The following is a 22,395-nucleotide window of genomic DNA, read 5'->3' as shown; positions in this document are numbered from 1 at the left end:
GATATGTCAAAAGTAAAAGAAAAGTCAAAGATGCTATAGGATTTTTACAGGATGAAAATGATGAAATGGTAAGATGGGATGTTAAGAAGGCCGAACTTTTAAATTCCTATTTTGCATCTGTTTTCTCTCAGAAAGGAAATGTAACATCAACTATTCTTCACTGTCCTATTAAGGAAATAGAAGAATCCAGGATATCTATAAACAGAAAGATAGTGAGGAAACACTTAGCTAACCTAAATGAATTCAAGTAAGTCTCCAGGTCCAGATGAATTACACCCCAGAGTACTGAAGGAGATAGCAGAAGAAATTTTTGAACCCCTCTCCATAATCTTTGAAAATACTTGGAGAACAGAAGTCCCAGAAGACTGGAGAAGGTCAAATGTTGTTCCTATCTTCAAAAAGGGGAAGAAGGTGGACCCAGGCAACTATAGGCCGGTGAGTCTGACTTCTATACCAGGAAAGATCTTTGAACAAATTATTAAACAACATGTATGTCAGTACCTGGATAAGAATGAAGTGATTAAACAGAGTCAGCATGGGTTTGTAACTAATAAGTCATGTCAGACTAACTTAATTTCCTTCTATGATGGAATCACTGATTGGGTGGATCAAGGAAATGCTGTAGATATAGTATATTCAAAAAGATATAAATAAACTGGAGAAGTGGGCAGCAACTAACAGAATGGTTTTTAACAGGGAAAAATGCAAAGTACTACATCTGGGCAATAAAAATGAAAAAAAGCATATGCAGAATGGGAGGAATAGGGCTAAGCAACAGCACATGTGAAAAAGACTTGGGTATACTAATAGATCACAGACTGAGTATGAGTCAACAGTGTGATGCAGCAGCAAAAACGGCAAATGCAATTCTAGGATGTATTAACAGAAGCGTACAGTCTAGATCACGTGAAGTAATTATTTCCCTCTACTCTTCTTTGGTCAGACCTCATCTGGAATATTGTGTCCAGTTTTGGGCACCACATTTTAAAAAAGACATCAACAAACTGGAGCAAGTTCAGAAAAGAGCGACCAGAATGGTGACTGGTCTGCAAACCCTGTCTTATGAGGAAAGGTTGCAGGTTTTGGGAGTGTTTAGTTTGCAAAAGAGAAGACTGAGAGGAGACTTAATAGCTGTCTACAAATATCTAAAGGGCTGTCACATTGTAGAAGAATCAACTTTATTCTCATTTGCACAAGGAAAGACTAGAAGCAATGGGATGAAACTGAATGGGAGGAGACACAGATTAGATATTAGAAAAAACTTTTTGACAGTTAGAGTGATCAATGAGTGGAACAAGCTGCCACGAGAAGTGGCGAGTTCTCCTTCAATGGAAGTCTTCAAACAGAGGCTGGACAGACATCTGACTGGGATGATTTAGCAAATCCTGCTTTGAGCAGGGGGTTGGACCAGATGGCCCAGGAGGTCCCTTCCAACTCTACGATTCTATGATTCTATAACACAGTAATTGCAACCTGACTGCACACCTGTATATTGTTCTTGTAAATATATACTTGTATATTTCTAATGTGCCTTTTTGGCGATTAAATATAAAAATAATCTTGGGCTGCTCTTTTAGCTTGATACACAAATCCCCACATATGCACGCTCCATTGGTCAATAATACGCTACCGGGGATGGTTTCTGACCTGATATAAGCCTTTTGTCAGATGGGGCTTATGTCGAACGAGGAACTGGTGGCAGAAAACCGTACTGTTTTAGTGAGGAACTCTGGCAGTGATGGCCAGGAGGTATATATATATATATATATATATATATCCCCAGCATGGACTGGTAATATATATCCCCCTTCACTGGGAGCGCCTCATTAACTCATACCTATAAGGGAAGCCTTTCCGGCGACTATTTGCCATTGGTGCAATTCCCTGACTGACCTGGGGCAAGTGGTGGTGACAGAGAGCTGATCCCTCCTGGGTTCTTCTCTCGCCTTCCCCGAGGTGAGCAAAATCGATACACCCATGCCCTGTGAGATCTGTCACACACAAGCTTGTCTAAGAATGTTGAGCAAACCTTAAAAGCACTTTAATGCTTTTATGCTTTTTTGTTAAGCAATGGAGTCTTGCATGGTGAGCATGCATACAGGCCGAAAGGTTGTGTGCATTACTTATTCTTTTACTTGAAACAATTGTACCTTATCCCAGATCCTTCCGTAGATCTCTACAGGTAGTCCTTGACTCTTGAACAATCCTTCTCATAATTCTATTCACCTGGATGTGGCTGGTTAATGGTAAAATTATGTTCTTTCCACTACCAGATTATGGCCCCAACAGTGTTCAATGGAGCCTTCAGTAGTTTAGAAAATTGTTCTGTAACCAATGTCATCAGTATGTTTTGCATCAATAAGGATGCAAAAGGTATTGACACAGCTCATTGGTTGTACCCATCATGAGATGTTTCTTGTGTGGCACCTTGGTAATGAAACACTTTTTAATAGACCATCATTTGAACCAGCAGATATTGTTTTTCACTATGTGGCAGGAATGTTTTCTAATTACTTAGATTTAAGCTGGTGTCAAGATTTTCCATGGCTTTTTGCACCTCTCTTTCCTCATATGTTCAATACTTTTTCCCTGTGTCTTTTCTTATTAATATACATAAATCAATTTATGGATATATATGGCTTGCTTTCTGCAGAGAATTTCATGTCAATAGCAACTTTAGAAAGCTATTTACTTTGAAAACTGATGATGTGTTCAATACATATTTTGCCCACTGTATACAGTATACAGTATATGTTCACATACACACAAATATTTTGTATCCCCATAGCCATAGTAACCAGTAAAATAATTTAAGCACCAAGTCTCTTAATCCTACTGCCTGGGCACAAAGTGCACTTATTTTGGACTTTAAAGTCATTAAAATCGTATAATGAATGTAGATGAGTTCCTAGAGGTCTGCGTTCATTTAAACCTTTGTCCCAATTTCAAGAAGATGAACAATTTCAAAAGTCATGGAATGAAGTACATTTAGAACATGCTTTCAATCTGATGTGTTTAATGTTAAGGCAAAAGAAAAAAAAGAATTTAAAAGTTACAATTGAATTACATAAAGAAAAACGTAGTTGAGAACACACAGAATTACAGTTTGCTTTTTTTTTTAAATAGAGTAGTGAAAAAGCTATTCCCCATTCAAGCAGAAATAATAGGAAGGAAAAAGTTTTAATGTTTGGGAGACAAACATGATTTTCACACCGGACAGGTTTTTGATTGAACTTCACGAAAAATCAAAAGCAAAGCAGAAACATAAAAATGCAGATTTTTGGCTTAAATGACAGTTTTTCACATAAACCGTTGGTGTTTTCAAAATCATGATCAATACCAAGTGCAAAAACGGGTCAGAGGAGAAAGCACATTTCCTGGCTTTAACATTTCAACATTCTAATAGCGGGGTTAAATTAATAAGTAATCTTTGCAATACAATCTTAGATGATGACTGTCTTTCACTACTTTCAAAGGGACTAAAATTATTGCTTGCCTGAGAATTTCAATATTGCGGGTTTCCAAATAGATTTCTTCAAAGCTGTAAGGAAACTAAATTTATAGAAAATGTTACATAAAAAGTAAAAAGTGATGTAAATTAAAAGAAGGTGAATGTCCGATTGCGGGCCAGCTTTGAAGAAAATGAGAGGAATTGTGTAGATTTGCTAGCAAGTTTAACTTCTAATGTGACAATTAAAAATATTTGGAAACGTTTTCTTCAAATTCTTGAAATATTGATAACAACCAAAATAAGTTCAGAATATATTAAATTTTATGTGAAGCACAGAATTTTGTGCTCGTGCACAAAATTTGCCACAAAATGGTATTTTTAAAAAGCCTGGAATAGTCGAGTATTGAGCTTAGACTAGCCTCAGTGTCTCCTATGTGATGTATGAACACCAGCCTCAGTGTCTCCCATGTGATATTAGCAACAGTGTTTGAGTGTCTCCTATACTATATATACAATAGACTGTGAATAAAACGTGAGGTGTAAACAGCAGTGACAGCGTTTCATATGTGATGTAGAACAACACTCGGTGTTTCCTATGTGATGCATACAGCAGTATCAATGTATCTTATGCGCATATTCAGCACTCTTGTCTTCTATAAAATATATTTGAGTTTTACCATTAAGATAAACTAGGAGAGATTCTTAAATGTGGCGATCATAAATGACATCAAGATCTCTAACTCCTATTGACTGCGTCCATCAGTGTGGCCTCCTGATGAACTGGTACCAGCAGGGGAAATGCACCGAGGCGCATCATATGGACTGCTACTAGTGTTCTGACTAACGCATCTTATACTATATTTGAAAGAATTACGATAGTCTCTTTAATGTGTGGACATCTATCTTTATGTGACACTTTATGATATACCTCGTATGATTTAATTAGTGTTGCTCTTTTTGATTTGTTCTGACATATGGGGTAATCATTATGATTTAGGATAGATTGTCCAAATCATGTTTAACTGCACAGATAATCCAACTATTAGTGAACTTGGAATAGCGGTTGTAGTTGTCTTTTAACTAGAAAGAAGTCTGGATATTGGTTTTAAGGCTATATTAGTGGCCTTACTTATATACAGTGGCTTGCGAAAGTATTCACCCCCTTGGCTTTTTACTTAGTTACATTACAATTTGAGTTTAAATAATTTTGTAATACAATTTGTGAGTGATGCATCAGCACTAAATAATCTAAGTTGGTGAAGAAGATTAAGAAAAATCTGGGCATAAATTAAACTTATGGGATCAAATAACTAAAAATAAGTTTAATTTATGCCCAGATTTTTCTTACTCTGCTTCACCAACTTAGCTTATTTAGTGCTGATGCATCACTCACATGTGTATATGTATTCACCCCTTTTGCTATGAAGCCCCTAAAAATTTCTGGTGAAAGCAATTCCCTTCTTAAGTCACACGCTTAGTGAAAGGAAGTCCACCTGTGTGCAATCTAAGTGTCACAATGTCTATCAGTATATACACTTTACTTTTTCTGAAAGGCCACAGAGGCTGCAACACCATTAAGCAAGAGGCACCACTAACCAAAAACACCATGAAGACCAAAGAGATCTCCAAACAAGTCAGGGACAAAGTTGTTGAGAAGTACAAGTCAGCGTTGTGTTATAAAAAAAAAAATCCCAATTTCTGATGATCCCCCAGAACACCTTCAAATCCATTATCATCAAATGGAAAGAACATGGCACCACAGCAAACCTGCCAAGTGAGGGCCGTCCACCAAAAATCTCAGCCCGGGTAAGGAGGGCATTAATCAGGAGTCCGCACAGAGACCAAAGGTAATCCTTAAGGAGTTGCAGAGTTCCTAAGCAGAGACTCACATGAAGACCAAGGAGATCTCCAAACAAGTCAGAGGCAAAGTTGTTGAGAAGTAAAAGTCAGGGATGGGTTATAAAACAATGCACTTGCGCTTTGTTTTTAATATACCGTATGTGTTGTCTGTCATTTTATTAAGCGCACTGATGCAAACATGCAAGACTAGAGAAAAGCATAGGATGTGAAACAGCCATTCGTTATACACCCTGCTACTCTCTCCAATGAAAATGTATTTACATTTATGGATTAAGAAATAAAAGAAGACCTTCATACTATTCGGTGAGTGACACCTTTATTTTCCTTCTACAGTTAGGTCCATATATATTTCGACAGAGACAACATTTTTCTAATTTTGGTTCTAGACATTACCACAATGAATTTTAAACAAAACAATTCAGATGCAGTTGAAGTTCAGACTTTCAGCTTTCATTTGAGGGTATCCACATTAAAATTGGATGAAGGGTTTAGGAGTTTCAGCTCCTTAACATGTGCCACCCTGTTTTTAAAGGGACCAAAAGTAATTGGACAATTGACTCCAAGGCTATTTCATGGACAGGTGTGGGCAATCCCTTTGTTATGTCATTCTCAATTAAGCAGATAAAAGGCCTGGAGTTGATTTGAGGTGTGGTGCTTGCATTTGGAAGGTTTTGCTGTGAAGGACACATGCGGTTAAAGGAGCTCTCCATGCAGGTGAAACAAGCCATCCTTAAGCTGCAAAAACAGAAAAAACCCATCTGAGAAATTGCTACAACATTAGGAGTGGAAAAATCTACAGTTTGGTACATCCTGAGAAAGAAAGAAAGCACTGGTGAACTCATCAATGCAAAAAGACCTGGGCGCCCACGGAAGACAACAGTGGTGGATGATCGCAGAATAGTCTCCATGGTGAAGAGAAACCCCTTCACAACAGCCAACCAAGTGAACAACACTCTCCAGGAGGTAGGTGTATCAATATCCAAATCTACCATAAAGAGAAGACTGCATGAACATTAATACAGTGGGTTCACTGCACGGTGCAAGCCACTCATAAGCATCAAGAATAAAAAGGCTAGACTGGACTTTGCTAAAAAAAAACATCTAAAAAAGCCAGCACAGTTCTGGAAGAACATTCTTTGGACAGATGAAACCAAGATCAACCTCTACCAGAATGATGGAAAGAGAAAAGTATGGCAAAGGCGTGGTACAGCTCATGATCCAAAGCATACTACATCATCTGTAAAACACGGCGGAGGCAGTGTGATGGCTTGGGCATGCATGGCTGCCAGTGGCACTGGGTCACTAGCGTTTATTGATGTGACACAGGACAGAAGCAGCCGAATGAATTCTGAGGTATTCAGAGCCATACTGTGTGCTCAGATCCAGCCAAATGCAGACAAACTGATTGGTCGTTGTTTCATACTACAGATGGACAATGACCCAAAACATAAAGCCAAAGCAACCCAGAAGTTTATTAAAGCAAATAAGTGGAATATTCTTGAATGGCCAAGTCTGTCACCTGATATCAACCCAATTGAGCATGCATTTCACTTGTTAATGACTAAACTTCAGACAGAAAGGCCCACAAACCAACAGCAACTGAAAACCACCGCAGTGAAGGCCTGGCAGAGCATCAAAAAGGAGGAAACACAGCGTCTCGTGATGTCCATGAGTTCAAGACTTCAGGCAGTCATTGCCAACAAAGGGTTTTCAACCAAGTACTAGAAATGAACATTTTATTTACAATTATTTAATCTGTCCAATTACTTTTGGTTCCTTTAAAAACAGGGTGGCACATGTTAAGGAGCTGAAACGCCTAAACCCTTCATCCAATTTTAATGTGGATACCCTCAAATGAAAGCTGAAAGTCTGAACTTCAACTGCATCTGAATGGTTTTGTTTAAAATTCATTGTGGTAATGTCTACAACCAAAATTAGAAAAATGTTGTCTCTGTCCAAATATATATGGACCTAATTGTATTTATTGGTGGATGCAGAAGATAACAGCTAATGGTATTTATAATATTAGCTCAGGCTTTGTATATTTTAATACACCCTTGAAAGCAGTGTTGACAATGTTTCTTTGAAAAAAATATATATTACAATACCCTATATATTATAAAAATAAAGATATAAGTATTTAGAATCTCTATAATCCTGATAATCGGTAAAATAAACATTGGATACAAGTGAAAGGTGTAAATAAAAAGACATTATTTCATTTCAACATTTATGAAAAAAATTATACATTAAAACCTAACTTATAAGTATTCCAAATTGAAATTATTGTCTAAAGTCCATGACTTCCAGAATGCATAAAAAAGTGTTTATTTTATAACCTTCTTCTATGATCATGTCTGGCTTAGAAAGGACCGTCCAAATAAGTGAATGAAGGCTTACAACTTTTCATTATGTCACATTCCTAAATTAATAACCGCTTTGTAGAATGGATTCATTAGTATCTGTCCGGAATTACTCCACACCTATATCAATAAATCTACAAACTATATAGTCACACAAAGTTAAGAACATAAAATTGCTGCATCTGTAGTCTGCAGAAGGTGGTGTTACTTGGACCTGTTTTGGTAAGGCCCTATAATAATAATCTTTATAAAAGTATTAGATACGTAGGCTTTTTCTTCAACTCTCAAATGGTGAGAGAGAGGTGAACCTTTCAGACTTTGTCTAAGGGCAGCCACTAGTATCCACAGACTGCAAACCTCCGCTGTCCTGACAAGTGAAGTATGCAGTTGTTTCCCACCTATCAGGACATTTGTAGGTAAGATGGGAAAACACCTTTAAAGGGTTTGTCAGGAATTAGCATATTGATAGTCTGACTGTTAAGCTCCCATTCCAATTTAAGATGATAAACTGGAGAACTAGGCAGCGGACACTAAAGGCCCCGTCTCACTAAGCGATCTCGGTAGCGAGATCGCTGCTGAGTCACAAGAAGAAACCGCTGGACATTTCTTTGGTCGCTGGTCTCCCGCTGGCCAGCACGCATCGCTGCGTGTGACAGGCGGGAGACCAGCGATCAGGTGTAAAAAATAATAAAAAAAAATAAAAAATAGAGTTATTCTCACCTTCGGAAGTCCCGTTCAGCCATCCTGCCTCTCTCCACGCTTCGGTCCCAGTGATCCTTTGCATGAATGACCGCGAGACTTTGTTATCCCTCGAGACCGTGACATCTCGCGGTCATTCGTGCAAAGGATCACTGGGACCGGAGCGTGGAGAGAGAAAGGATGGCTGAACGGGACGTCGGAAGGTGAGAATAACTATATTTTTTATTTTGATTCTATTTTTTACAGCGATGGCAAGCGATGCCGGGCACTCGGCATCGCTGTGCTGATCGCTGGTGAAGCTGTCTGTGTGACAGCTCACCAGCGATCACATAGCGACTTACTAGCGATCCTGACACCTTGATATCGGTGTCGGGATCGCTGGTAAGTCGCTTAGTGTGACGGGGCCTTAAGCAATGCTTGGAGCTGTGTTTTCTAACTTCTATGCCGATGCATATTCCAGCTGATTGGTGGGTGCTGGCAAACCCTAACCAATCTCACAAATCGTATGTATAGGTCTTCGGTGTGTCAGCCCCAGACAAGACCTAATAATCTCTTCTCTATACTCTTCCTCTATATTCTTCCTACTAACTTAAGCGCTTATCAATTTTCACTTTTTTTGAAAAAAAAAAAAAGACAAAATGAATAAAACTTTCCAGATCCACTTGGATCTTTAGTATTTTCCAAGCTTTTAATTGACTTTGGACCACTCAAGATTTGGAAAAAAAAAGACTTTTCAATACTTGTCTGAATATTAAATCACGGTTTTACAGCTGCCAAAACATTCAGCAACTCGCAGCAAAACAATGGTGTTACAGGGAAAAAAGAGCAGAACAAACTTTTTATGACAAGTAAATTAAAAACAACAGGGCTGAAAATACAAAACTACAATTTAGATAAAGCTGCAGATGAATACATAAAAATGCTAATCTAAAATACCGTTCTCAAAAGCTAAATCATAAAGATTCCTATTTACAGCAATCCAATATCAAAAGGTGCTCTTTAAAGGGAATGGATGACATTTTTTACTTTTTTATTATTAATTATGTAAGCGTTTATTATTAAAACAAGAAACTTTACTGTGTAAACATTTATTGTATAAAAAAAAAATGTATGCAGCCACTAGGGCGTAAGTATCCAAGCACTGGACTTGCCCACCGCAAATACAATAGCAAATACCATATCACATTTGCAGAGCCCCAAAGTGCTGAACCAGCAGAAACCGCAACAAGCAACCCCATTTTAGAAACTACACCCCTTAAGAAATTAAAGGGAACCTGTCACCCCCCAGGCGTTTTTAAGTAAAAGAGTCACCTTGTGCAGCACTAATGCTGCATTCTGTCAAGGTGGCTCTTTTATTTAGCGCCCCTTCCACCGCAGAAATAATCGTTTTTAAAATTGGTCAAAAATACCTGAAGTTTGACCGGGGGGGAAGGACTTTCCCCCTCTGACACAGACGCCTCACATCCATCAGTCATTTCTTCCAGTTAGCGCTGCCCGTGCTCTCACATCACATCCCGGCCTTCCTATCGCGCCTGCGTGGATGCGCGGGCCAGAGATCTTGCCCCGCAGTTGCTTATGATTTATTTATTCATACTGCGGGGTGGGAATCTTAGGCCCTGTGCACACGGTGCAGATTCTGTGCAGTTCTGCAGCAGATTTGGCCCTGCAGAACTGCACGTGATGTACAGTACCATTTAAGGCTATGTAAAACAAAAAACGCTGTGCACATGCTGCAGATTTTTCGGCGCAGATTTGGTGCGGAATAAAAGAAGCAGCATGTCGCTTCTTTAGTGCGGTTTTGCTGCAGTTTTCCACCTACTCCATTATAGAAATCTGCAGGTGAAAACTGCAGGGGAAATCCGCACTAAAACTGCACTAAACTGCAGGTAAAACGCAGGTCATTTTACCTGCAGATTTAGCAAAATCTGCACGGAAAATTCCACAGCAGAATCTGCACTGTGTGCACATAGCCTTAGGCATGCACAGTAGTTCTCTGCGGCTCTCATAAGCGACTGCGGGGCGGGATCTCTGGCCATGACAAGCAGTGGAAACTGCGTCCGGACCCATGCCCATTTCTACTAACCACCAGTGCCTCATTAGGACCTGCTGTACTGACACACTCATGTAAAACAAGCGAGCAGAGAGAACTCTGACATAGCAGCAAGCCGGACTACAATCCTTATCATTTCACGCAATAGCCTCACAAGGGCCAATTATACAGGCACCCTGATCAAAAATAAAAGAATTTTGCCTGGACCGGGAGCTGGATAGCTTACCATACATTGGTTATTGTACAGAATTTTGCCAGGACTGGGAGCTGGATAGCTTACCATACATTGGTTATTGTACAGAATTTTGCCAGGACTGGGAGCTGGATAGCTTACCATACATTGGTTATTGTACAGAATTTTGCCAGGAATGGGAGCTGGATAGCTTACCATACATTGGTTATTGTACAGAATTTTGCCTGGACCGGGAGCTGGATAGCTTACCATACATTGGTTATTGTACAGAATTTTGCCTGGACCTGGATAGCTTACCATACATTGGTTATTGTACAGAATTTTGCCTGGACTGGGAGCTGGATAGCTTACCATACATTGGTTATTGTACAGAATTTTGCCTGGACCTGGATAGCTTACCATACATTGGTTATTGTACAGAATTTTGCCAGGACTGGGAGCTGGATAGCTTACCATACATTGGTTATTGTACAGAATTTTGCCAGGACTGGGAGCTGGATAGCTTACCATACATTGGTTATTGTACAGAATTTTGCCAGGACTGGGAGCTGGATAGCTTACCATACATTGGTTATTGTACAGAATTTTGCCTGGACCGGGAGCTGGATAGCTTACCATACATTGGTTATTGTACAGAATTTTGCCTGGACCTGGATAGCTTACCATACATTGGTTATTGTACAGAATTTTGCCTGGACTGGGAGCTGGATAGCTTACCATACATTGGTTATTGTACAGAATTTTGCCTGGACAGGTAGCTGGATAGATAATCATACATTGGTTATTGTACAGAATTTTGCCTGGACCGTGAGCTGGATAGCTTACCATACATTGGTTATTGTACAGAATTTTGCCTGGACCGGGAGCTGGATAGCTTATCATACATTGGTTATTGTACAGAATTTTGCCTGGACCTGGATAGCTTACCATACATTGGTTATTGTACAGAATTTTGCCTGGACCTGGAGCTGGATAGCTTACCATACATTGGTTATTGTACAGAATTTTGCCTGGACCGTGAGCTGGATAGCCCACCATTACAGACCTTACAACAGGAGTTGGCACATTACTTACCTCATTATCTCTTTACCAAATTATTTAAAGCAGTCGGACTGATGAAGGCAATGTAGGCCGAAACGTTTTGCAGACTGCACAAATAAAATTCTTTTCTATTTTCATGAACGCTATAAGTTGCGTGCCAAGTTATTTTCATTATTATTACCATTCGGAACCTATAGATGTTTCTCGAAAGTTTATACTATTGGGGCGCGAACATTATAAATGATGTTTCTTCCAGTAAAACTTTTCCTTAGCACACAGTACCATATGTCATTCACAAAACTAAAATTAAAACTTTTACACATTCATATAGGAGATTATACAGCTATAAAACCAATGCTTGTAGTGTAGTTTTTACATATTTTGTTTTACAATAAAAATGAAAAAATGACCAGCAGCCACTAACAGAATGAAGCAAATGTGAACAGGTGCAAGTTGAATCTTCACATACAGAGTGCTGCTGTATTCTTTCGACTGAGTATTATGGGGTCATAGCAGTTTTGCACCTGTTCAAACTTGCGTTATTCTGTTAGGAGGGGTTGGTCAGTTTACAGGTGGTGTCTGCCTCCATATTAGACTAAGAACTCCTCCTCCATCAGCTTGCAGCTGTTTTTTATTGGTACTGGATCCTACCGGTCCTTTAACTCTGTAGGTTTTTAGCCCAGGAGTGGCATGTGTGATAAATATTAGCATTAGAATACTACAATACTGCGCTCTCTTCTCCCTCTCCTGTCACCAGCGGCTTCTTGCTGCACACAGGATCACACAGAAGGCAGGATAGTGTTCAGCAATACCATGTGGATGTTAACTGGAGTTGGGGCACATTGCGAGGCTCAAAAAAGAAGGCATCTGCTTCTTCAATTGTTGCATTTAACCACTTAATTGTCATTGCCAATCACTGACTGCAGCATTTAAATGACAGGATAGCCAACACAATCATAGGGTGGCTGATGTGTTGTCATTGCTGTCGGGCCTGCTGAAGGCCTTCATGGCTGTCATCTAGATCCTCTGGTGAATCCCAGCCTGTGCCTGAGGCTAAAAAACAAACTATTTTTCTTTAATAATAAAAATTAAAACGTGAAAAATTGAACCACCCGCCTTAAAAATTAAAAATCATACTTAGCATAACCGCAACTGCAAAAGTTTAATCCAAGTATAAAATTAATTAATCTGAACATCAAATGCTCAAACAAAAAAAAAAATGCAAGCCTTCATACAGCTCAACAGAAAAATAAAAACGTCATGGGTCTCACTCAGAAAATAGCGATGCAAACAAAATTTGCCGTTGTCGGCAGGGGGTCAATGTTTCATTATATATTTATGTACAAAACTCATTTATTGTGCATTCACTACAAAACAACATGCATTAAACAGTACCTTGGAAAGAGATTTCCCGTTAGCTTTGAGGGTTGCTAGTCCTGCACAACAAACCAGGGCACTTGAACTTGATAGGCCGGAACTTGGGGGAATGGATCCATCCACCATGCAATTCATCCCTTTAGGTCCATCCAAACTGAAGTGCTCCTTGAAAATATAGAGATAATGTAAAACATAAAAAATAATAAAACAAGGGAATGAACACAGAATACACTAACTGCATACAAGAGGCAACTGAAAATACACTGGAGCACATTTAACTAAGACTGGAGTTTGATACACCGATTCCCAAATACTTTTTAGAAAATGCCAAGGACAGAGGAAAAGCAGCAAGAAGTTGCAAACATTTTTACAAGATACTTCATAAATGTTCTCCTATATATTAAAGACTAAAACTATGATAGCATGCAATTAAAAGAAATATAACTAGTGATGGGTGAGTATACTTGTTACTCGGGCTTCCCTGAGCATGCTCGGGTGATCTCCGAGTATTTGGATGTGCTCAGAGATTTAGTTTCTGTCGCGGCAGCTGCATGATTTGCAGCTACTTGACAGCCTGAATACATGTGAGGAACGTCTGTTTGTTAGGGAATTCCCACATGTATTCAGGCTGTCAAGTAGCAATAAATCATGCAGCTGCGGCAACAGAAACTAAATCTCCGAGCACTTCCAAATATTCGGAGATCACCCAAGCAAATACTATCCAAGATTTTATTACCTGTACCACATCAGGGGTTACCTATTCCATAAGATGCCCCGTAATAAGTTATATGTGGGGCGGACAAAACTACCACTCAGTGTTCGCATCAATGAACATCTCAGAAACATTAAAACGAAATTTGTAGGACACCATCTATCAAAGCACTATTTAGATCATCATGGGGGATTAATTTCAGGTACAATAATAACAGGCATTCAAATTATACGAAGAAGTTGGAGAAAGGGGGATTTTATAAAACAGATGTCTCACGCAGAAAAGCACTGGATTTTCAACTTGGATTCCCTAGCGCCAAAGGGGTTAAATTGCGAAGTGGAACTGTTTGCATTCAATTAAGAACAGTGTGAAGAGTTAACCTGGAGCAAACGGCGACCAATTCCTCAGACGGACCATCCCTCACATCATAGCAATTGCATGTCGGCTGTGTTATATATTTGTATGATTTAATGTACGCATAGTGTGTGTTTGACATGCTACCTTTTTCCATGAGTAATTTCAGTTTTCAAAAAAAGCAAACGTTTCCAATTCAGTCAGAAAAAAAAAACAAAACGCGTGCATGAGAATTCTGAAATCTCATAGGTTTTGCTGGTACTGTAAAAAGCAAAAAACTAAACTATTAGCAAAGCCACAAAAGAAGATTAAAAGCCTCCAAAAATTCAAATTAAACAGCAGGAAAAAAAAGGCAGTACCACTTACCTGCCCAGATCTTAGAACAAATGCACTACAGGGTGCAGCCAGCCCATATAGCAAGATGTTGGCAACACAGGTGCAAAACACTGGATCAACAGCCACTCTCCACCTACCCATTCCTGGAGGGGTGACTGCCCAGTATGGAATTGCACAATAAAGGCCAGACCAATACCTCACTATTTTTGTGTATTTTGTGCACTATATTTTCCAGGGTGCAGCCAAGCCCAAACATGTCTGGTCTCGTATGAGGGGTGTTCACACTGATGCATTGAGTGTGCTGGCCAGCCCGCCTAATCAAACAGTAGGGGAGTGACTAATAGGCTGAGAACCAGACACTATGTAGTACCCTTATGTGAACAGTGCCCTATGCTGGCCTTTATTGTGCAAGTATATGCTGGGCAGTCACCCCCCTCCAGGAATGGGTAGGTGGAAAGTGGCTGTTTATCTAGTATTTTGCACCTGTGTTGCCAACATCTTGCTTTATGGGCTGGCTGCACCCTGTAGTGCATTTGTTCTAAGATCTGGGCAGGTAAGCGGTGCTGCCTTTTTTTTCTGCTGTTTACTGTAAAAAGCAGCTTTTAATTTGCATAAAAAACTGCAGCAAAAAAGCAACTTTGAACAAAGCCTATGAAGGAAATTCCAAAATCGAAAAAGCTATAATAGCCCTCAAACACCACAAGAATGTATATACCCTAAACACAAGTATTCAAAAAGATAGGTAATATTTATTATAGAAGTAATTTTATTAGTATTGAAATATACAAACAATAAATTTAAAAACAGCACAAGACAAAAGGACAATGTTAAAAGTTACTAAAAAGGAAGCGAGAGCACTGGACATGTGCTAAAAGAATGAAAAAGATCAAGAAGTATTAGGCTATGTGCAGACGTTCTTGAAGTTGCTGCAGATTTTTCTGCGCAGATTTGCCAAAATCCGACCTGCGGTAAAGACCTGCGGATTTTGTGTGGATTTGCCCTGGGGATTTCCCCCTGCAGATTCCTAGAATGGAACAGGTGGAAAACTGCAGGAAATCCGCACAAAAGAAGTGACATGCTGCAGTTTTGAATCCGCAGTAATTCTGCGCAGAAAAATCCGCAGCATGTACACAGCGGATTTTGAAATACATAGCCAATAATGGTACTGTACTTGACCTGCAGTTCCACAGCGAATCAGCAGGGCCAAATCCGCTGCTGATCCGCAGCAAAATCCGCACCGTGTGCACATAGCCTTAAGGCTATGTGCACACGTTGCGTTTTCTCCCCCGGTTTTTTTCCGCACTAAAACTGCAGCTGCTGGCAGAAGCCGCTGATGCTGTTTTGCTGCGGCTTTTGATGCGTTTTGCTGTGGAAAACATGCGTTTTTACCTGCGTTTTTGGAATCAGGAATTGTATGCGTTTTCAACACCATCACATATCAATAAAGTTTTACAAAGTAGACTTGTTAAAAAAAAAAAAAAAAAAAAGGATTTAATTTCCTGGTCCAACCCTTTTGTTTGCAATTTTGCTTTGCTAAATATAGTCATACGCATGCACACACACATACTCACATTACACGTACTCAAAGATGTACTCACACACGTACTTCACATGTACTCACACACACACACTCACTTACACATGTACTTAGAAACACATACTCACACACACACGCACGTACTCACACACGTACTTCACATGCACTCACACACACATGTACTTAGAAACACGTACTCACACACACATACTTCACATGCACTTACACACACATACACACGTACTCACACATGTACTTAGAAACACGTACTTCACATGCACTCACACACACGTACTCACACACACATACACACGTACACACACACGTACTTACACACGTATCTACACATGTACTTAGAAACACATACGTCACATGCACTCACACACGTACTTCACACGCACTCACACACACGTACTCACACATGTACTTAGAAACACGTACTCACACACACATACACACGTACTCACACACGTACTTCACATGCACTCACACACACGTACTCACACACACATACATACGTACTCACACATGTACTTAGAAACACGTACTTCACATGCACTCACACACACACGTACTCACACATGTACTTAGACACATCCCATAGTTTAAGGTTAATATGACGGTCTCTTTTGCTGTTGACGATCTAGGTTGTGGCACACACTCAACCAGGGAGAGCTGACACCGTGAGGAACCACCACCAATACATGGAGTGTCTCAGGGGCAAGAAAAATGGTGTGAGGCACTATGACTGCTGTAACTAGAAGGCCGGCTCAAGGAAGACACAAGTGTGTCTGACAAAAGGGTATGTGCATGATACAAGACAAGTCATGTAACTAGGCTCGTTTAAGGGTCAACATTGACTTTTAGGATTGCTACCTCCAATAGGTGGCACTAGAGTTCTAGTCCTCTTCCTCTCTGAAGAGACAATTTGCATAAGACCAAGTGTGGACACAGGGCAGCACGGTGGCTCAGTGGATACTTGCCTGTGTTCCATCTTCGTACACTAGGAACACAGGCAAGGTACAAGAGCTAGGGAACGTAACCTGAAGAACAGAGCAGAGTCTACGACAAATAAGCATAACGTAAGGTAGAGCATAGAGGCTGGAAAAGACAGCTCATAGGAAGGAGCAAAAAGGACAACAAAATAATTTTGGAAACGTATAAATTTATTTATGGATAAATAACATTTGACAAACATGTCAACCTCTTTTTTTTCAATTTGAAAAAACATTGTGGACACAATTCAGTCCATTTCAGAACAACAGAACAAAAACTGATAAAACAAAAAGATAACTTTAATTTAAGTTGTAGTACTGGGGAGGTAATAGCCATACCCAGTACTGCAATCTGATGTGGAGTCTCCTGCTGCCTGCAACTGCTGGGTGAAGCTGTGGTGTTGACTCTCTTGGCGCACAGGGGCTGGAGGTTGCGGGCCTTGTTGTCTGGCCCTGAATAGGCCAAAAAGACCCATCCAAATCTGTTCGTAGTTGAAGATCGGAGCAGGTTCCTCTAGAGCCGTTAGTGACATCTGGACCACACTCATGAAAATTGACTGCCTGTCCGGTGGCAGTAATCGAGTTTTGCTTGCAATTTGCTGTGCAAAGAAATCATACTGGTCCTCTGAAGTGGATTTTTTAATTAACTCCAGAGTATCAGTCGCTGCCTTGACACTAGGATCTTCATTTTTTTTTTTGTTTTTTTTTTTTTAGTCGGCTCTCCTGCCACCGGACAGGCAGGTCGGTGTCGAACATCAGGTTCTGCCGAACCAGATGTTACTGCAGCTGGTGTTGCAGATGTTCCATCAGATGCAGAGCATGTGGCAACGGCAGAAAGTGGTTCGACACTTGGTGAACAGATGTCCCCAGCTCCAGAGGATCCTGCTCCATCTTCGGACTCTTGTCCGGTCTGTTTAGGCGGTTCAATGTTCCCTTGAGTGCTGGAAGAAAAAAAAAAAAAAACAACATTAGTATGGTATGTAGCCTTGCGGCATAGAAGCTACACTTTGGACACAGCCAATATCCCACTCATCGAAAAGTGCTGCTCCCTTTTTCTTGCACCATGGTGACAAAGCCTGTTTTCAATAAAGACATGACAAATAACATGATGCTATAATTTGACGTTGAAACTTAGCTTGCGTAGCAAGAACGCCTACGCAAGCTAACTAGACATGCTGCGGTGTACAATAAACGTGCAACATGTCGTGTTAGGTATGCCTCATCCCTACATCTTTGGACGCATAGCGTTGAAGGCATTTACGGAAATCCACCTAAATTTCCTGGAACATCTGTATCCTGGCAATTGAACGATGTAACATGACGCAGCGTTAATTACGCAACGCACCCAATTTTTACTGTACACATGGCTAAACACATTACAAGTTTTGTTTGGGCTTTTTCAAAAAATTACCTCCGCGCATTCCTACTTGATATCACAAACTGGAGTTCTTCAAAAAAGGGAAAGTGGTTCTTGCTTGGCGATAATCCACTTTTGGAGCAGTTAACCAGAAACTTGTTAAAACGGTCCCTTACCGACCGCCAACGCTGCTTGACATCTTTCTCTACAGAACAAACAAAAAGAAAAACTTTAGTATATTTTCGAATAAATATAATATTACACATCATAAAAAGTTTGAAAATTACCAATTTGCAACTGTACGGCATCCGTGAATTGATCCCAGTCGGGATACATCTGGCGGCAAATGTTGGTCCAGCACAGGTCCCTATAATATCGGTCCTTGTAGGTATCCTCTGCCTGGTCCCAGATAGCTGGATAGTCCCGGACCTAAAATGTATAGACAGTAATGTGTTAACATGCTGTAACCAACACAAAATTGTTGATATTTTAAATTTAGGGAATATGCCACCGATTTTGAGTACAATCACCTGCCTGTACCGCCATCAGAGGATTATCTACAGCATTCTGCCATGCTCTAGATATGCCACCGATGTTTGCATAAAGATTACAACGAGTTATATAATATACTCAACACAATCTGGTTTCAATGGGTGTCGCGGTCCGGTACGGGGCCCTCAAATTTTCTAGTGAAGCCGACCTGCTTCGTATATCTCTGTGACAATTCCCGGCGCCAGACAGGACCGCAACACCCACTGCACCAGACCGCACACCCTGTCTAATCAAATAGTCGGCCCATCATCAACAGAATTACAGAATGCATTACACAATGCGATAAATAAGGTCATGGCGGAGACAAAAGCAGATAGGTGTACAAATAGGTGACATATTCACTTTTAATCGAACCACAAACCAAATCTAAACCCTATGCCTAATCCTAACACAAATGAGTATCATAAAGATTTCTTTTATTCTTAAAATATGAAGTTGGGGTCCCCCTATATTTCATATTCAGAAAGGCTATGCACACAGCTGTGGGCTGATATTCTGAGCAGAGGAAGGTGATGAATAGCAGGCCAAAGCTGTCTGTGTAGCCTTTATGGCTATAAAATATAGGGTGACCCCCCAAAGAACGTGTGATGCACAATATATTTCAGAGGCCGAAAGGAAACGCAGACAGCTGCAGGATGATCTGCATAGCCTTGGAAGGGGCCGTGGATCTTGATCCCCCCCCCCCGGATGTACATATGAGTCCGCCTCTGCCAAAGAGGCCTAGCCACTCTCTTCCCACTCCCATGTAGCGGCGGGATATGGGGTAAAATAGGGGTTAATGTCACCTTTTCTGATAGGTGACATTAGGCACGGTTAAGAATGGATAAGCGTCAATAAGACGCAGATCTATTTTAAATCCTAAACTGTCCAAAAGTAAATAACCCCCTCAAAAATAAAAATTTTAATTAAAAAAAAGGGAGGGCCCGAAAAAAGAAAAAAAACAAAAAACCATGCAGGACGATATTTACAGCCTTGGAAAGGGTTAATATCCATGTCCCCATTCCCAGGCTATGAAGCCCGCAGCTGTCTGCGTAGCCTCTCTGGCTCTAAAAAAAAAAAAAAGGGAGACCCCCCAAAAAATGACGTGGGGGTCCCCCATATTTTGGGCCCAGAAAGACTAAGCAGACAACTGCGGGCTGATATTTACAACCTGGGAAGGGGTTAATATCCATGTCCCCTTTCCCAGGCTACGAATATGAGCCCACAGCTGTCTGTGTAGCCTCTCTGGCTCTAAAAAAAAAAAAAAAGGGAGACCCCCCCAAAAACAATGACGTGGGGGTCCCCCATATTTTAGGGCCAGAAAGGCTACGCAGACAGCTGCGGGCGCATATTCATAGCCCAGGAAGGGGTCATGGATATTGCCCCACCCAGCTACAAATATGAGCCCGCAGCCTCCCCAGAAATGGCGCATCTATAAGATGCGCCAGTTCCGGCATTTAGCCCCTCTCTTCCCACTCCCGCTCAGCGGCGGGCGGGATGTGGGGTAATAAAGGGGTTAATGACACCTTTAATTGACAGGTGTCATTAACCCCGGTTAATAATGGAGAAGCGTCAATAAGACGCCGATCCATTATTAAGCCCATAAAGAAAGTTTGAGAAAAAAAAAAAAAAAAAACACAGACACATTAAAAAAAATTTTTTTTAATGAAATAAAAGTGTTTTTGAGCAAAAAATTTTTTTGCACGCAATCCTATGCGACGCCCTCGATCAACCTAGAGAAAAAAATAAAAAAACAAACCAATTATATACCTACCGTTCCGTTGCAGTCCATAAAACGAGTTTCCCACGACGATCTGACATGGAGAACAGTACCATTCTCCATGGCAACAGAAACACACTGCCAGGAGCTCAGCTCCTGCAGTGTGTTACTGCGCATGTGCCCAGAGATTACCTGAGTTCAGTGACTCAGGTAACCTCCTTTACGGCACTGCTGTGTGGGAAACTTCACACGCAGCAAGAGGACCGTAAAGCGAGGCCCCGGAGCCGCCGAACACAGGGAAACACGGCGATACACTTCAGGAGCACCGCTTCTGCTACTCTATCGTTCGAGGACTGCTGAGATCGCTGTGGGACAATCGATTATGGATTTCTGCGGACAGGGAGTATAGATTTTGTTTATTTTTTTCAATTTTTTTTTTAGAGGAACAATGGCTTCGGGGAACAAAATGTCCTGTATGGTGAGTATGTAATGTATGTCATGTGTTACATGTGTGTAATGTTACATGTATTGTACTTTTTTTTTTTTTTTTTTACATGCACAATTGTGCTCGGTCACCGCAGGGACTACTCTCCGATCCTATAGCCGGATGGGGGTAGCAGGCCCATACGGCGACTGAGCACAATTTTGGGTCTACTGTAGCATGGGGACTGACGCACACAGACAGACACACACTACAGACAAACATACATACATACATACATACATACATACATGCATACATACATACCAAATCGATCAGACGCCCCACATCGATCCCCATGCGACGGTAGCCTTCCATGACGGCGACTTCCTGCTTTTTCCCTACACTACACTCCGCCCACACTTCCTCCCGCCTGACATCACTTTCCTATGCAGCGGTTTTGACACCCAAATCCGCAGCAAAAACCGCACATATGCCGGATTTGCTGCGGATTGTAAAGACTCTATACAAGTCTATGGGTGCAGAACCGCTGCAGAATCGCAGAAACAATTGACATGATCCGTTTTGTAATCCGCCTCGAAACCGTGCGGTTTTTACCGCACCATGTGCACAGTGGTTTCGTTTTACCATAAACTTTAATGGTACTGTACTTTGTTGCGGAAACCGCAGCGGTTCCGCAGGGTTAAAACCGCTGTGGAATCGCGGGTAAAACCGCAACGTGTGCACATAGCCTAAAAAGGCTGGCAATAAACAAATATCAGACAACTGATAACATAAACAAAAAATAAATAGTGATGGGCGAACGTGCTCAGATAAGGTGTTATCAGAGCATGCCCGGGTGGTAAAATGGTGTCTTCTGCGTGCTCGAATAATATGTTCGAGTCCCCAAGCCTTCATGTCTCTTGGCTGTTCAAAAGCCTCAACACATGCATGGATTGCATGGCATGAGGATTAAAAAAGGGAATTAGACCTACCAGTAATTCTGTTTCCAGTAGTCCCTCAGGACAGCACCATGGAGGTAGTCATCCCTTGACCTATAGTGGGACAGGATCACAGAGAGGTTAAAAGGTCCCTCCCACCAGTGTTATTTCAAAGTACCACCGAGGATGGATGGAAATGGTCTACACACGCCCTTACAAACGCATATATGAGAGACCATTTAACAGCTTCATCTTAGTCTCGAGCCATGGCGACCTGAGGGACGAACGATCTGCTGGAAGATTGATCCCGTGCAAGCCTAAAGACAAACATATGAGAGGGAATTAAGGGTGCTGTCCTGAGGGACTACTGGAAACAGAATTACCAATCGGTCTAATTCCCTTTTTCCATTACGTCCCTCCGGACAGCACCATGGAGAATACCAAAAGGAAAGATCCC

General features: G+C 40.9%; 1 protein-coding gene across 3 annotated transcripts in view; it reads right to left on the bottom strand.

The window, feature by feature from the left end:
- GALK2 (galactokinase 2) overlaps positions 1 to 22,395 on the bottom strand; it is a 400,864-nt gene that overhangs the window by 251,824 nt on the left and 126,645 nt on the right. For 2 of the 3 annotated variants that reach the window (XM_073568463.1, XM_073568464.1), the window contains one exon: positions 13,053 to 13,199. In XM_073568463.1, coding sequence (XP_073424564.1) covers positions 13,053 to 13,199 — 147 coding nt within the window. Of the gene's footprint in view, positions 1 to 13,052; positions 13,200 to 14,466; positions 14,857 to 22,395 lie in introns of those variants that run through there. The other variant, XM_073568465.1, reaches the window with a different exon arrangement.

The sequence above is a fragment of the Dendrobates tinctorius genome, unplaced genomic scaffold (assembly GCF_039654945.1).
Source record: "Dendrobates tinctorius isolate UK_male_01 unplaced genomic scaffold, ASM3965494v1 ptg000022l, whole genome shotgun sequence".
NCBI lineage: Eukaryota > Metazoa > Chordata > Amphibia > Anura > Dendrobatidae > Dendrobates > Dendrobates tinctorius.
Note: the sequence above shows the minus strand (reverse complement) of the source record. Positions and strands in the feature narration are given on the sequence as shown.